At 39.0% G+C, this 14,185-nt stretch overlaps 2 protein-coding genes across 2 annotated transcripts; both read left to right on the top strand.

Annotated features, from left to right (window-relative positions):
* The first annotated feature begins 4,440 nt into the window (after positions 1-4,440).
* LOC125314190 (receptor-like protein 39) lies at positions 4,441-6,376 on the top strand. The gene is made up of 2 exons (XM_048275694.1): positions 4,441-4,724; positions 5,637-6,376. The coding sequence occupies exons 1-2, from the start codon at positions 4,442-4,444 to the stop codon at positions 6,374-6,376; spliced, it is 1,023 nt and encodes a 340-aa protein (XP_048131651.1). The 5' UTR covers position 4,441.
* Positions 6,377-6,466: 90 nt separating this feature from the next.
* Positions 6,467-7,423, top strand: LOC115726898 (receptor like protein 27-like). The gene has a single exon (XM_030656982.2). The coding sequence runs from the start codon at positions 6,467-6,469 to the stop codon at positions 7,421-7,423; it is 957 nt and encodes a 318-aa protein (XP_030512842.2).
* Positions 7,424-14,185: the final 6,762 nt, after the last annotated feature.

Below are 14,185 nucleotides of genomic sequence, written 5' to 3'. Positions count from 1 at the left end.
TATAATTGGAAGATTTAGGACTGCATTTGGCATAAATGTAATGAGCTTAGAACCTTTTTGATACTTTTCCGTAATAAAAGCCATGAGAGTTCGCCGATTTTACCTAAACCTTTGAAAACTTTAGCTAAATGAGGTTTCCCGTAACCCCTTTGTCAACCACAACCGGTTTCGGTTAAAATGTAGGTGAATTGTTTATGCCGTAATTTGGTTGAGGGGACAGTGGAAACATTAAAAGATTTGTATTAATTTGGATTTCCATCGATAAATCCCTCTCTCTCTCTCTCTCTCTCTCTCTCTCTCTCTCTCTCTCTCTCTCATTTTCATTTTGTAGTTTTATGAGAAATGTCTTTGGCGGGTCTTCGGTTTTTTATGATTTTGTTTGAATGAGAGAGATACCATCCATTTCAATGTGTGAATGGGTAAGCCTTATTGGCTACTTCTAGTCGCAGTGCCGCTTTCCTGCCGCGACGTGTTCACTTCTATAATTCTTCAGAGATTTATGCACATTTGTAATACGTTGTAACCTAAGTGGCACCGATATTGACACGGGACATGACATGACATGCCAACATGCCATTTTTAAAAAAATAAAGAATTTCGACACATTGAGACACGTTGTGTATTAAATGTAAATTTTATATATATGATAAATTATCATGTATATATAAAAATATCAGCGGTGAGTTTCTTCTTTTCCTTTTGTTAGAAATTTACGATTATGTTTATCTAGGACTATCCGGGTATATTAATTTTGGGTGGCTCAAGATTATTTTTTTTTTTTGTCAAAGGGTATATGACCTAAATATGTAAATTTTTTTTTATAGTTTTATCTTTTGACCTATAATCTATTGAAAATACTTAAAATAGGTCACATACATGTCGAAATGGCGTGTCGGGATGTTGGATTCGAGTGTCGCTGGCGTGTTTGGAGTGCCGATCATGTGTTGGTCGGAGTGTCGGAGAGTGTCCGACATGACACGTAAGACTTCGGAGAATATCGGTGCTTCCTAAGTTGTAACGACTCATATTTTATTATCATTTACACGAAAATGAGGTGGCTATATATAAAATTTGTAAACACTTGGAATTGGTGATTTGATATTTTTTCCTTTTTTTTTTTTTGTGATTGGAGGATTAGGAATACTCCTAAAAATTGTAGGATAATTTCAGCTCGTCAACCAAAAAAATGGGCGAAAGTCTTTTCACGGGCTCTCAATTTTGTTTTTTGTTTTTTTTTTTTTTGGTCTTCCGTCAACGCCCGACGCCGTGAAGCACGAGTCCAGTCATGCAACACGAGTCCAACTCACGACGCCGTGAAGCACGAGTCCAACCTGACCAAAAAAAAAAAGTACGAGTCCGACCATGCGACACGGGTCCAACACTAAATGATGGCAAGCTCACCGGCCCTAGTCTCCTCTTGCGGCCTGGTCAATGAAGAAGAATGGCAAAGCAAAAGGAGAAAAAAAAGACCAAAAAAGGAAAAATTTTAAAAGATAATTCTATGGAACATTAAAATATTATAAAAATAGTCGATGTCAGTACCGACCGGCATTCTCGCCCGTCGGAAGGACTAAATTGACACAAATTTAAAAGATTTAAGACTGAATTAGCAAAAAAATGTTTAGAGCTAAATTGACACATATATAAAAGGTTTACGACTGGATTGACAAAATTAAAAAGGTTTAAAACTGTATTGGCAAAAATGCAATAAGTTTAGAACCTTTTTTACAATTTTCCCGAATAATCCTAACGTAAGGCCATGTCTTAGGGCATCTTTCCGCCTTTAATCTGTTTACCGTTCGTTGGAGATTTTGTAATTCCTACGAGATTTATGCTTGTTACTAATTCATCTAATCATGTACTTTTCTGTCGCTCGAAGAAGAATGTTTTCCCAACTTCAAGTTCTCTCGGGCTCTCTCTTTTTTTTTTTTTTTAATAATACAGAAATTTCATCCATAGCTCAAAGCTTCCTTAAGGGTGTTAGAATATGTAAATATTGAAACCACACCTTCATCTATATGGTCAAGCTTAACCTTTTAGAACAGTTGGCGTTGATCCCGTCAAATCTCACATGATATCGTAGCAGGAGGCCCTAAGTTCAAATCTTTTCAAGCCCCTATTTATCTCCCAAATTAAATATTTTCACGCTTAGTACGAAACAAAAAGATGAGACTAAGTATGAGAGGGAGTGTTAGATTTTTAACTAGTGGAAGACTTCGAAGACTTCTTTCATCCATTAGCTCAAAGAGGTTCCATAAAAAAATATGCCCATGGTTGACTGCAATCGTCTGAAAAATAGGGCATTCTATAGTTCCTGAGAGATCTATACCCATTCGTAATTTATCGCGATCACATATATTTTATCGTAATTTTCATATACGAGCTCATAATATATAGAATCTGAAAATGATTTCAATTTGTAATTCAATCTTTTGTTTTTGTGATTCAATGACTAGGAGTACTCCGATTCGTCAATCTGAAAGACGGACAACCTCTAAACTTTGGTCATTTTTGTGGGAAAAAAAAATCAGAGGACACTTTAGTGGACCTGCTGGGCGACTATGATTGCGCGTGAAAGATCAATCGCGGCATGCATGAGGAATCGACCTGGTTTGTACCTTGTGCATGTTGACCCTTTTTTCCCCTTTCGAAATTAAAAAAAGAAAAAGAAATCACCTATCTGCTCGTGAGTCTTAACATTACTTAAATTTCGCTCAGAAAAAAACATAACTTAAAAAAAAGCAGAGAGTATGTTGATATTGTGCCTATTTGCTAATAATTTTTAGGTTCCGTTTGTTTTGCGAAAAAGACGATATTTTATGAAAATATTTCTTGAAAAGTCGTTTTCCAAAACAATGATAATACTTTTTAAAGTTTGACTGAGATCCGAAAGTGAATTGGAAAATACTTTTTTGTGGTCGGTGATTGACGGGGAAAGAAAGAAAAGAATAAAAAATGAAATAAAAGAAAATTAAATAAAAATAAAAAATAATTGAAAAGAAAAGAAATGTGAAGGAGTAGATAGAGGAAAGATCAGGAAAAACGTTTTCATCTTCTCGAAAACTCTTCTCGAAAAGAGGAAATTCAGTTTTTTTCATGAGTGGAAAATGTTTTGCTCAACTCTTTTTTTTTTTTTTTTTTTTGTGAACCGAATGCCTAAAAATCTGAAAAATATTTTCCTAGAAGTTGTTTTCTGCAAAACAAGCGAAGCCTTTTAATATTACAGGGGCAAAAAAAGGCATGGAGACTTAAGCAGTATGTTGATATTGTGAAACAAAACATCTACACATCTTAATCATCGCTTTATCAGTAAGCTTTACATAAAAGTAATATTATGAGGCACAACACTTTCAACTTAAATTACGCGCAATATGTTATTCTATCATCAGTAATCAATCGTGCAGTTGTGATGGGAGGGCGACCGTGACCTGATGGGATCAGTTGGTGGACGCTTTAAAATTATCACATGGTCAATGTTATAAATTGAATAAATGGTTTAAGGAATTGTCTGAATCAACTTTTACTATTTATGTTTTCACATGACTAAAATTTTTCGGATGACGCATGTTGATTGTTTTCAAATTTAAAACTTCTAACACTTTGGAGTATTCCAATGTTGGTACATAGATTCTTAAATAATTTTCTTCATAGTTTTTTCAAAATTTAACTAAATTATGAACTTTTGGGTTGGGGGTTTAGGGAAGGACACGGGGGGGAAGTGGGGGAGGAACAAATGGGGAGAGTTACACAGTACTAGACTTGCCATTTATGTGGATGGTATATCCGTCAAAAGCAATTTACAATTTAATTAGATTGTGTATGCGGTCATTTGAGGTGTGAAAATAGACCCACCCTTTCCTAAATTAGCGGGATAACGACACAAATTGTCTACAAAGTTTGGCCTAATGTCCAATGTGGTCCTTAAAATTTTATTTGTTTAATATGGTTCATGAACTTTAGACTAATATATAATGTGATCCATGGACTTTTATTTTGTTGAATGTGGTACTCACGGATATTTTTTCATTATAAACTCGGAGATCATATGTAAAATCTAAAAATATTTTTAACCAATAATTACGACCTTTTTTTTTTTTTCTGATTCAAGGGCTATCTGTACTGCTAGAAACTTCTTAGTTGTCAATCTAAAAGATGGCAAAAGCAATTTAACCGTTAACACATGAACAAGGGGATCGCTTGTTATCCAACAATCCGCATCCTAAGACTTTGGCCGTGTATAGCACGGGAGTCTACCGGCTTTTTCCATTTCTTAGACCGACTCTTTCTTCAATCAAACCCAAGCGTCTTTTCAGATGTGTATAGTGCATGAATGGCCAAAGCAGCATCAAAGTTCAACGATGGAATTGCTTATGGCTGCCTATAAAAGCTTCTTCACTACAATCGAACTCTACCAAAAAGCGGAAAAAACAAACACAGAGATATGGCACCCTCGATATTCTTCCTGTTTTGTACTTGGATTGTTTGCCTCATTTTGCTTCCTACTTCCTTTGTTGATTCCCTATGCCGTCCGGATGAGAGCTTTTCCTTGATGGAATTCAAGCAAAGTTTCAGAATCGACAGAACAGAGTGGCTTTGTGATTATCCAAAGGTTGAATCGTGGTCACTAGATGGACATGGAGATTGCTGCTCATGGGACGGCGTAAAGTGTGATGAGGCCACCGGTCATGTGACAGGCCTCGACCTCAATGGCAGCTGTCTCGTTGGTACCATAACTTCCAACACTAGCCTCTTTCGCCTACTCCATTTGGAATCGCTCAATCTCACTTTCAACTACTTCAACTTTTCCTCAATCCCATACGGCTTTGGCAATCTTTCCAGGTTACACTACCTCAATTTATCTTATTCCGAATTTTCAGGGAAAGTCCCATCGGACATCTCGCGGCTCTCGAGATTAGTTTCTCTTGATTTGTCTTCGACGTGGTGGGATCTTGAGACGCCCAACCTAGGCAATTTTGTTCAGAACTTAACTATGCTTAGAGAACTTGATCTCTCTTATATAAGCATGTCATCACCATTCCCTCATGTACTTGCAAACTTGTCCTCTTTGAAGTCGCTTAAACTTGCAGATTGTCTATTGCATGGTGAATTTCCGGTGACCATCTTTCAATTACCAAACTTGGAAGTCCTCAACGTTCGAGATAATTACAACCTTTCTGGTTTTATTCCCGAACTACATTGGGGTAATCGCCTGAAATCATTGACTCTTTCGGGAACAAATTTTTCGGGAGAAATACCCGTTTCGATCGGAAACCTCGTTTTCTTGAATGAAATATCAATTTCGGGTTGTGGTTTCTCGGGCTCACTTCCCGCTTCACCGGGTAATCTTTCCGAGCTCGCTCTTCCGGGTATTTCAGCAAATAAATTCCAAGGCCAAATCCCCGCTTCCTTCTCTAATCTTACCCGGCTGTCCTCTCTATATCTCTTTGCCACTAATTTCAGCAGTGGCATTTGGCATTTGCTTGCCAACTTGGCAAATCCGACCAATTTGGGCCTTGCGGGTAATATTTCAACAGGTAGCAAGATTCCTTAACCGAACAAAAAAGAAAAAGAAAAAGAAATGTCGGAGACTCAATCGGTAGCCAAACTAACCATCCATGATTCTTTACATTTGACAGATGCTCAGCTAAGCGGTCCAATTCCATCTTCACTTGGGAATCTAACGCGGTTGGTTCGGCTCTACCTTTCGTCCAACAATTTGCAAGGTGAAATCCCAAACTCATTATGGGAACTCAAGGATCTTGAAATTCTGGATCTTAGTGGGAATAATTTGAGTGGCACCGTGGATTTGCACAGACTCGAGAACTTGGAAGAATTATATTTGGACTTCAACAACATATCTTTTGTTAGCGGGATCGAGATGAATACCATGCTTTCAAAACTTTTCTATTTAAGTTTAGAGTCGTGCAACTTGCAAGAGTTCCCCAAGATTTTAGGCCACCTACGCGGATTAGAGAGAATATATCTTTCACACAATAAAATCGGAGGGAGAATTCCTACTTGGATGGGGAATGGTAGCAGAGAATCCTTGTGGTATGTGGATCTTTCTCACAATATTCTAACTAGCTTTGTGGACAACCGCATCAATATACTGCTACCTAACTTGACCTATCTTGACATTAGTTCTAACTTGCTCAAAACGGAACTCCCTACTCCACCTCCATCGGTGTCTTATTACAATATCTCCAACAACATCCTCTTCGGAGATATTCAATCTATTTGTGGAGCCAAGTCCCTTGTCACTCTTGACTTGTCCAGCAATAGTCTAAATGGCACAATTCCTTCATGTCTCAAAAACATTCATTCTTTGGAAATTTTGGATCTTGGAAAAAATAAACTTGACGGAAGCATTCCTTAGGCTTACCCTAAAGGTTGTGCATTAACTCTTATTGACCTTGCAGAGAATCGATTGCAAGGGCTTGTCCCAAGATCTTTGACGAAATGTAAAATGTTAGAGTATTTGAATCTTGGTCACAATCAAATTCTCGATGGTTTCCCTTCATGGCTATCAGAGTTGACCAACTTGAAAGTTATTATCTTGAAATCCAATAACTTCCATGGTCCAATAAAACCACCTCAAAGCCAGTTCAATTTTAGCAACTTGCATGTCATGGACCTTTCCGACAATAGTTTCACCGGTGAACTTCCTTCCAAGTCGTTGCAGAGTTTCCATGCCATGAAAGTAGTTGCTGCTCAAGATCGCTTGGAATATATGAGTACTACGGAAGAGTTCTCTAGATTTGGAGAGCTCTATGGAGTTCTAACATCCTTGTATTATGGAATGAAATTGACGAATAAAGGCATAGAAAGGGAATACTCGAAGGTTCCATATGCCCTTATGGGAATTGACCTCTCCAACAACAAATTCGAAGGATGCATACTCGATCTCATTGGAGATTTGAAGTCACTTCTCATGCTTAATCTTTCGAACAATGTTCTTACCGGTTCCATCCCGCCTTCCTTAGCAAATTTGACAAAGTTGGAATCTCTAGATCTTTCTCAAAACAAGCTGTCAGGAGAGATTCCTCCACAGCTAGCCCAACTTACATTTCTTTCATATTTCAACGTCTCTCATAATCAACTGTTGGGGCCAATTCCAGGAGGAGGTCGGTTCAACACATTCACGATTGATTCATTTGCCATGAATGAGGGGTTATGTGGAAGTCCTTTGCCAAAAAAATGCACAACGGTTGGGTATAACTTACCAATACCACCATCTCCCCAGGAAGAAATCGGCGAAGAGTCTCCATTCAACTTGGATCGGAAATTTGTGCTAATTGGGGCTGGAGTCGGGTTTCTGATTGGGGTTGTGCTGGGGAATTTGATTATTGACGAGAAGAGTAGGTGGTTTTTACACTATTCCAAGAGAATGGCAAAAAGATGGAACAAATTGAGAAGGCACTAAACAATGAGGAGTTGTACATGCAATCAGATACTTGTGTGACACTATCAGCAATGTAACCCTTTGTGTGTTTCTTTTGTCCTCGAAATAAGAAAAGATGGGCATCCAATATTCCTCTTATTGTACTATAGTTCGTTTGATATCGACAGGAATGCATGCAATCGGCGGGAGCAAAGCGTGCATAACATGAATCCCTCGAGACCAAACTTGAATTTATCAACGAAGTCAACAAATGAGGCATACACTAGCAATAACATAGAAGCGTAAGGAGAATGAAATTGAGGATACTAGACCCGTAATGACGAAGGTAATCAAAGGAACATGAATGCTCTCGCTTCCAACTTGCAGGGGAATACAGGACTTCCAAATTTGCAAAAATGGCTGTAAAGTTCATTCACCGCAACAAACATGCATAATAAAACAGTTGAGGGAAAAAATCAGATGCACGGAAGGCATTCGAATGGGAGGTTACACGCGAAAAGGAAAAGGGAAGGAGTTACGGCCGTGTCAAAGTAAAGGCAACGAAGCACACTCGAGGCCATCGAGACAGCCTCAAACGCAACAGGTTTCACTCCGGCGGAGGCAAAGGCTCTCGGTCTCTGCCTCATGAAACAGAGTATGAGAGTTTACCTTGAGTAAACAGACAGTGATCGGACGTGATTGATGAATGGATCGGAAGGAGGAGGCCTCCCAAGCGGTGACGCCAAGAATTGGAACTAGCGAAGAGAGAGTGAATGAGAATCAAAGGCGGGAATGGCCGAGAACAGAGACGTGCTTGGGATATTCAATTTTAACAAGACCGCTTCAGCGATATCTTTTTTCAAAATACTGACAATCGGGCTCGAAATAGGGTTGATTAGACAATTAGGGTAACCGAATCCCCGATCTTGGGATCTCTGCTTCATAGGAAGTGAGGTGTCCTCTCACGTTTCACTTGGCTCTTAGCCAGCCACAAATATATCGCTAGCAACTCCAATTAAATAGAAAATCTTCATCGATTGACTAAATTCATCAACGTCGCGTATGATAGGGTTTGGGAGAATCTGCTCCAATTCCTCAACGACACATCCGGTAGGACTAGGGAGAATCTGCGGCAGATAGGAGCGAGCATCTCGGATAGAGGGATCATCCATTTCGGCTTACACCCGTTGGGGATGGTCGCGACAAGGATCGAAGAGAGGACAGCAAGACTGTGGCTATTAATAGACGGGAACGGTTTTAAGTTACATGCCCCAAGTGTTCTCGTGTCTATTACATCTCCTTTTGGCTAGCTCGGGTTCAATTTTTCTCGTTTCAATATATCCACTGCCAATAAGGAACAGCAATTTAAAATAATTTTTATTGAAAAGAAATTTGCTACTAACCAGATAAAAAAAAATCATGTTGTAGATATATCGTGATATAACTAGTCAATAACATTTTATGAATTAAATAAACATATATATATTTCAGTTTAAAAAGATTATTCAAATCTCATTTCTTGAACCATGCACGATTGACGTAATATCCGCTTTCTCTATCTTAACGGTGAATGGATTCGAATTAGGGAAAATTTTCAAATAAAGGCTCGAAATGGAGCCAGTTTTTCAAAAAAAGGATCCAGAGTGGACAATATCTCAAATAAGGGCCTCAAGTGATTAGTTAGCCTCAAATAAGGGCCTCAAGTGATGGTTGCATTTCTTTCGGATATTTGTATTTTCTTTCTTTTTTTGCTTTTTTCTTTTCATTTTTCTCTTGCATCTTCTTCTTCGGTCATTCCCCCAAGTCATTCCCCCCAACACCTTCATGCCCGGGTTTGACCCGTGATCTTATAGCCCCGCGAGCCCGAAGTCGCTGAGCCTCCCGTTCAATTCCTCATCCAGCAACACATTGCTGGCCTTCACATCCCTGTGAATGACCTCGTGCAAATAAAGGAGCCCTGAAGCAATGCCCTTCACTACCCGAAACCTTTGTTTCCAGACCAGAGCAACCTTAGGCTCGTCGAACAGGAGCCTGTCCAAGCTCCCATTCGCCATGCACTCGTACACGAGCGGTAGATGGCCCCTCTTCCGACACCAGCCCTGGAGCTGGACCAAGTTCTGGTGGCGGAGCCGCCCAATGCTCGCAATCTCCGACACGAATTCCCGGAGGCCCTGGTTCAACTCGTGCAAGACCTGCTTCACTGCAACCTAGATCTTGGAACTCGACAAGGTCCCCCGGAACACTTTGCCGAACCCGCCTTGCCCCGAGAAGCTCTTTCTCCTTGAACCCATTGGTGGCTTGCTTGAGTTCTTGGTAGGAGAATCGATGGGGACTGATTTCGAGTTCCCACTGCTCGACCACATCGGCTTGATCCTCCAGACAATCAGGACCACAAGAAAAAACATCAGACACTGCAAGAACAGCTGACGACACCGACATTGCATCTCGCATGCCGTTGCCTGGTTTTGCATTCCCGCTAAAATCCAGCTTGGCCTGATTGTCGAGTCGTCCGTGTCATCACATCTTCCGGCTGCCTGCCACTAGCCACCCTGCAAGCCCAAGCCATCTCCATCGATCAGCTTGTGAAATTGATAAGAAATGGTCATGTTCAGCAAAAAAGAAAGTTAACCAGAGAGTTGGCCGGAAGAATAAAGAGGAAGAAGGGGACGAACCTAGGAAATTAAGGAAAAAAAAGAAAAAAATGTTCCGGGACGAGAATACCCCCAATAAAATGGCATGTGAGATGCATGTGTTTGCTCATGCCCTTATTTGAGACTAAGCTAGTCAGTTCAAGTCCTTATATGATACAATATTCATTTTGGACTTTTTTTGAGAAAACGGCTCCATTTCGAGCCCTTATTTGGAAGTTTCCCTTCGAATTATTTCTCGTGTCCCATCCATCATTTTCCAAGAATAGAGTCTGGTTAGGATACACAGTTAAAGGAAATAACAAGATCACGGTTAGAAATTAAACCAGATCAGAAAAGCTGGCTATTTCGCATAAACCAAAAGGAAAAAATTAACACAAAAAAAAGACACAATTGAAAAGGAATTCGATAATGATTTGTGAAAGTTTACAAAATCAAAGACAAGATATTGATGGAGGACGCTGCTTTCGCAAGAATCTTCTTATTGCGCCCTTTGATCTGATTGGAGGTAGGATATTGACTCTGGAGTTAAAGATTTCATAAATTATTACTGTCTTAGACCAGGCCTCAGAGGTTGTGCAAAAAATAAAAAGCACGCCTAGATTTTGGCAGCCATGAATGACGACGACCCTACTTATGTGAAGATGATAAGTCAGCCAGAGAAAAATAATGAGCCCAAAAGACTTGGCCTTTTTTTTTCCCTTTAGTCACCCCCTTGTGTCCTTTGATATAAAATTATGCAGTGGCTAATAAGAAGTCCCAGAGTTGCTATCCACAAAATTGCTATATCCATAAAAGCTATGGCATTACAATCTCCTCTGGCTTTTCTATGACAAACGTGCTCTAATAACAAACACAAAAATTTGAAAAAAGAAGAAGAAAAAGACAATATCATATCACTTTCCTTACCGTAAATGCTTTATGCTTGGATCATTTTTCACATTTTTCGTTTCGTGGATGCTTTGCTAATCCAATGTGTCGTGCTAATGAGAGCTCGGCCAAGATACGGTTTAAGAGGAATTTGAGAGTCAACCGACCCATATTCTCGTTGCGTTTGTCCTAAACTCGAACCATGGTTGTAACTAGCTAGAAATAAAGATTAATGCTCGTGGGAGGGAATGGAGTGCGACGAATTCAACGGTCATGTTGTTGGCCTAAACCTGAGGAGAAGTTGTCTCTCGAGTACCACTATTCATTTGAATCTACTCTGTCGTGTTCACCGAGCGTCAGATTTTATTATTATTTTTTCGGTCGGGACTTCTATAGTTGCGAAAGGATTTATACTTGTTTGTAATTTATCGTAATCGGGTATATTGTATGACTATTTTTATATAAAACGAAGTAATGATGTAAGAAATCTGAAAATATTCTCAATGGATGATGACCATCTTTTGTTTTCGTGATTCGAGGATTACGAATACTCCTAGGAATGGAGAATGACTCCTGTTCGACAGCGTGAAAGATGCGCAAAAGGTTCTTGGTCCTTTCGTGGAAAAAGTATGAGATGCCATCTAAGAGGATCAACTATGCAATTATGACAGCACATGAACCATTAATCACGGCATGCATGAAAAATGGGACCTAAATTGTCCCTTGTGGATGTGTGACCACTTTTTTTCCTTTTGAAAAAGTAATGCCTACTTGTTAATAACTTTTAATATTACTTGGAAAAAACAAAGGGTAGAAGGACATCTAAAATGCCAAAGTTTATGTAGGGCACGTACTTTAGTACCAAAATTTTTTGCCGGCTTACATAAGTGCCAAATCGGAGAAAAAATGATCATTTAAGTGCCAGTGGTGAGATTCTGGCCAAAAAGTCCGCGTGCTATTTTTATTCATTTTTTAAGTATGACGTGGAATTTTTTTTAAAGTCAGTCCATGTGGCAATATTTTTTAAAAAAAATAAGACCACGTGTCAAATTTTTTTAAAAAAAATAAATCCACGTGGACTGACTTTTTACAAAACAAGCTAAACTTTTTAAAAATTTTAAATGAAATTTAATAAAGTACCTAAAAAACTTACAAAAAAAAAAAAAAAAGAGAGAGAAGAGTTCGAACTTTTAACTTGATTGTATCGTATCAAGTTAGATCTCGAGTCAGATTTCATGTGGAAATTAAACTTTCCCTTTGATCTAATTCGAGATAGGTCATCCAAAGGAAAACTATATATGACGATGGCCCTACTTATGTGAAGATGATGAGTCATCGATGAGAAAAATAATGAGCCCAAAGAACTCTTTAGCCCCAGAATTCTTATCCACAAAAATTGGACGTCGTGTGACGTCCTTAGTGTGCATTTTTCCTCCCTATATTTTATCTCGGCGTTCCGTACACGCTTTGCTAATCCAATGTGTCTCTAACAAGAGCTCGGCCTCGATATGATTAAAGAGGAGTCTCGAGATCAACTGAACATATTCTCATCGCATTTAGTGCTCGTGGGAGGGTATGGAGCGTGTCAAAAAATTCAGTGTGTCGTGTCGTTGGCATGAACCTCGATAGAAATTCTCTCTAGTACCACTAATCTTTTGAATTTACTTTGTTGTGTTCACTCTCTGCCGGAGCTTCTACTGTGAGATCGAGGCCATCTTCTCAAAAAGGGGTCAAGAATGGACCTTATCTTGAGACAGGGTTCCCTATGGACTCTCTTTTATGAGACAAGATTTAAAAAGTTGGCCAATTTATACCAATATTGGGGACAATTTTTGGATCTTCTATTGAGAAAGCGGCTCTATTTCAAGTCTTTATTTGAAATTTCCTCTCAGTCAAATGAATCTGTCGTAGCAAGCAAGCATCGTCGGTACGTGATCACGTGTGTTCGGTTGCTCATGAAACACCATAGTTGGAGCTTTACTTTCTCATCCTTGTCTCTGTCCAAAACGAAGCATCCCAATCCTAAAGTAGGAAAAAGCCCGAAAGAGGAGTCTTGGCCCGCCTGAACCCAAGCTCAAGACGTAAACGTTACGTGATCTGCATGACCCTTTTTTGCGGGTCAATGCAATGACGCGATAACAGCATGCCTCATGGGTGCTCGCTTGTCTCTTCTTTTTGTCAATGGCGCGGCGAGTCGCCAAGTAAGAATGCCGGTACAAAACCCTGTGTAATCCAACTCTTGTTCAAATTGAATGCTAGTACAATCCTGCTTGTTTAAGATCATGCATCCTGAAGGTGACATCGCATTAAGTAGGTAAAAAGGGAAAAGAAAAAGTTCTAAAAGCCTATTGTACTTGTGTCACTTCAGTACTCAACCTTTCAACTATGCCAATTAAGTCCTAAAAACCTTTTCGCTTTTTGTCAATTTTGCCGGAGATCGCTGATGTAAGCTTTGGCAGTTTTGTGTGGCATGGTCAATGCCAACATATACAATTGAAAGATTTAGGACTGCATTTGGCATAAGTGTAATAAGTTTAGGACCTTTTTGGTACTTTTCCCTAATAAAAACCATGAGAGCTCGCCGATTTTACCTAAACCTTAAAAACCTATAGCTAAATGAGGTTTACGTAACCCCTTTGTCAACCATAACCGGTTTCGGTTAAAATGTAGGTGAATTGTTTATGCCGTAATTAGGTCAAGGGGACAGTGGAAACATTAAAAGATTTGTATTAATTTGGATTTCCATCCATAAATCCTCTCTCTCGCTCTCTCTCATTTTCATTTTGTAGTTTTAAGAGAAATGTCTTCGGCGGGTCTTCGGTTGTTTTTGATTTTGCTGGAATGAGAGAGATAACATCCATTTCAATGTGTGAATGGGTAAACATTATTGGCTACTTCTAGTCGTAGTGCGGCATTCTTGCTGCAACGTGTTCACTTTTATAATTCCCCATAGATTTATGCACATTTGTAATGCGTTGTAACCTAAATAGCATCGACATCGACACGAAACACGACACGACATGCCGACAAGCCATTTCTTAAAAAATAAAGAATTTTGACACATTGAGGCATGTTGTATATTAAATGTAAATTGTATATATGATAAATTATCATGTGTATATAAAAATATCAGCAGTAAGTTTCTTCCTTTCCTTCCATTAGAAATTCACTATTATGTTTATCCGGAGCTATCTGGGTATATTAATTTTAGGGTGGCTAGGTATATACATATATTTTTTTTTTGGTCAAAAGATATATGACCTAAGTATGTATATATATATATATA

The sequence above is a fragment of the Rhodamnia argentea genome, chromosome 3 (genome assembly GCF_020921035.1).
Source record: "Rhodamnia argentea isolate NSW1041297 chromosome 3, ASM2092103v1, whole genome shotgun sequence".
NCBI lineage: Eukaryota > Viridiplantae > Streptophyta > Magnoliopsida > Myrtales > Myrtaceae > Rhodamnia > Rhodamnia argentea.
The sequence above is the reverse complement of the archived record's forward strand: the minus strand, read 5'-3'. Positions and strand labels throughout refer to the sequence as shown.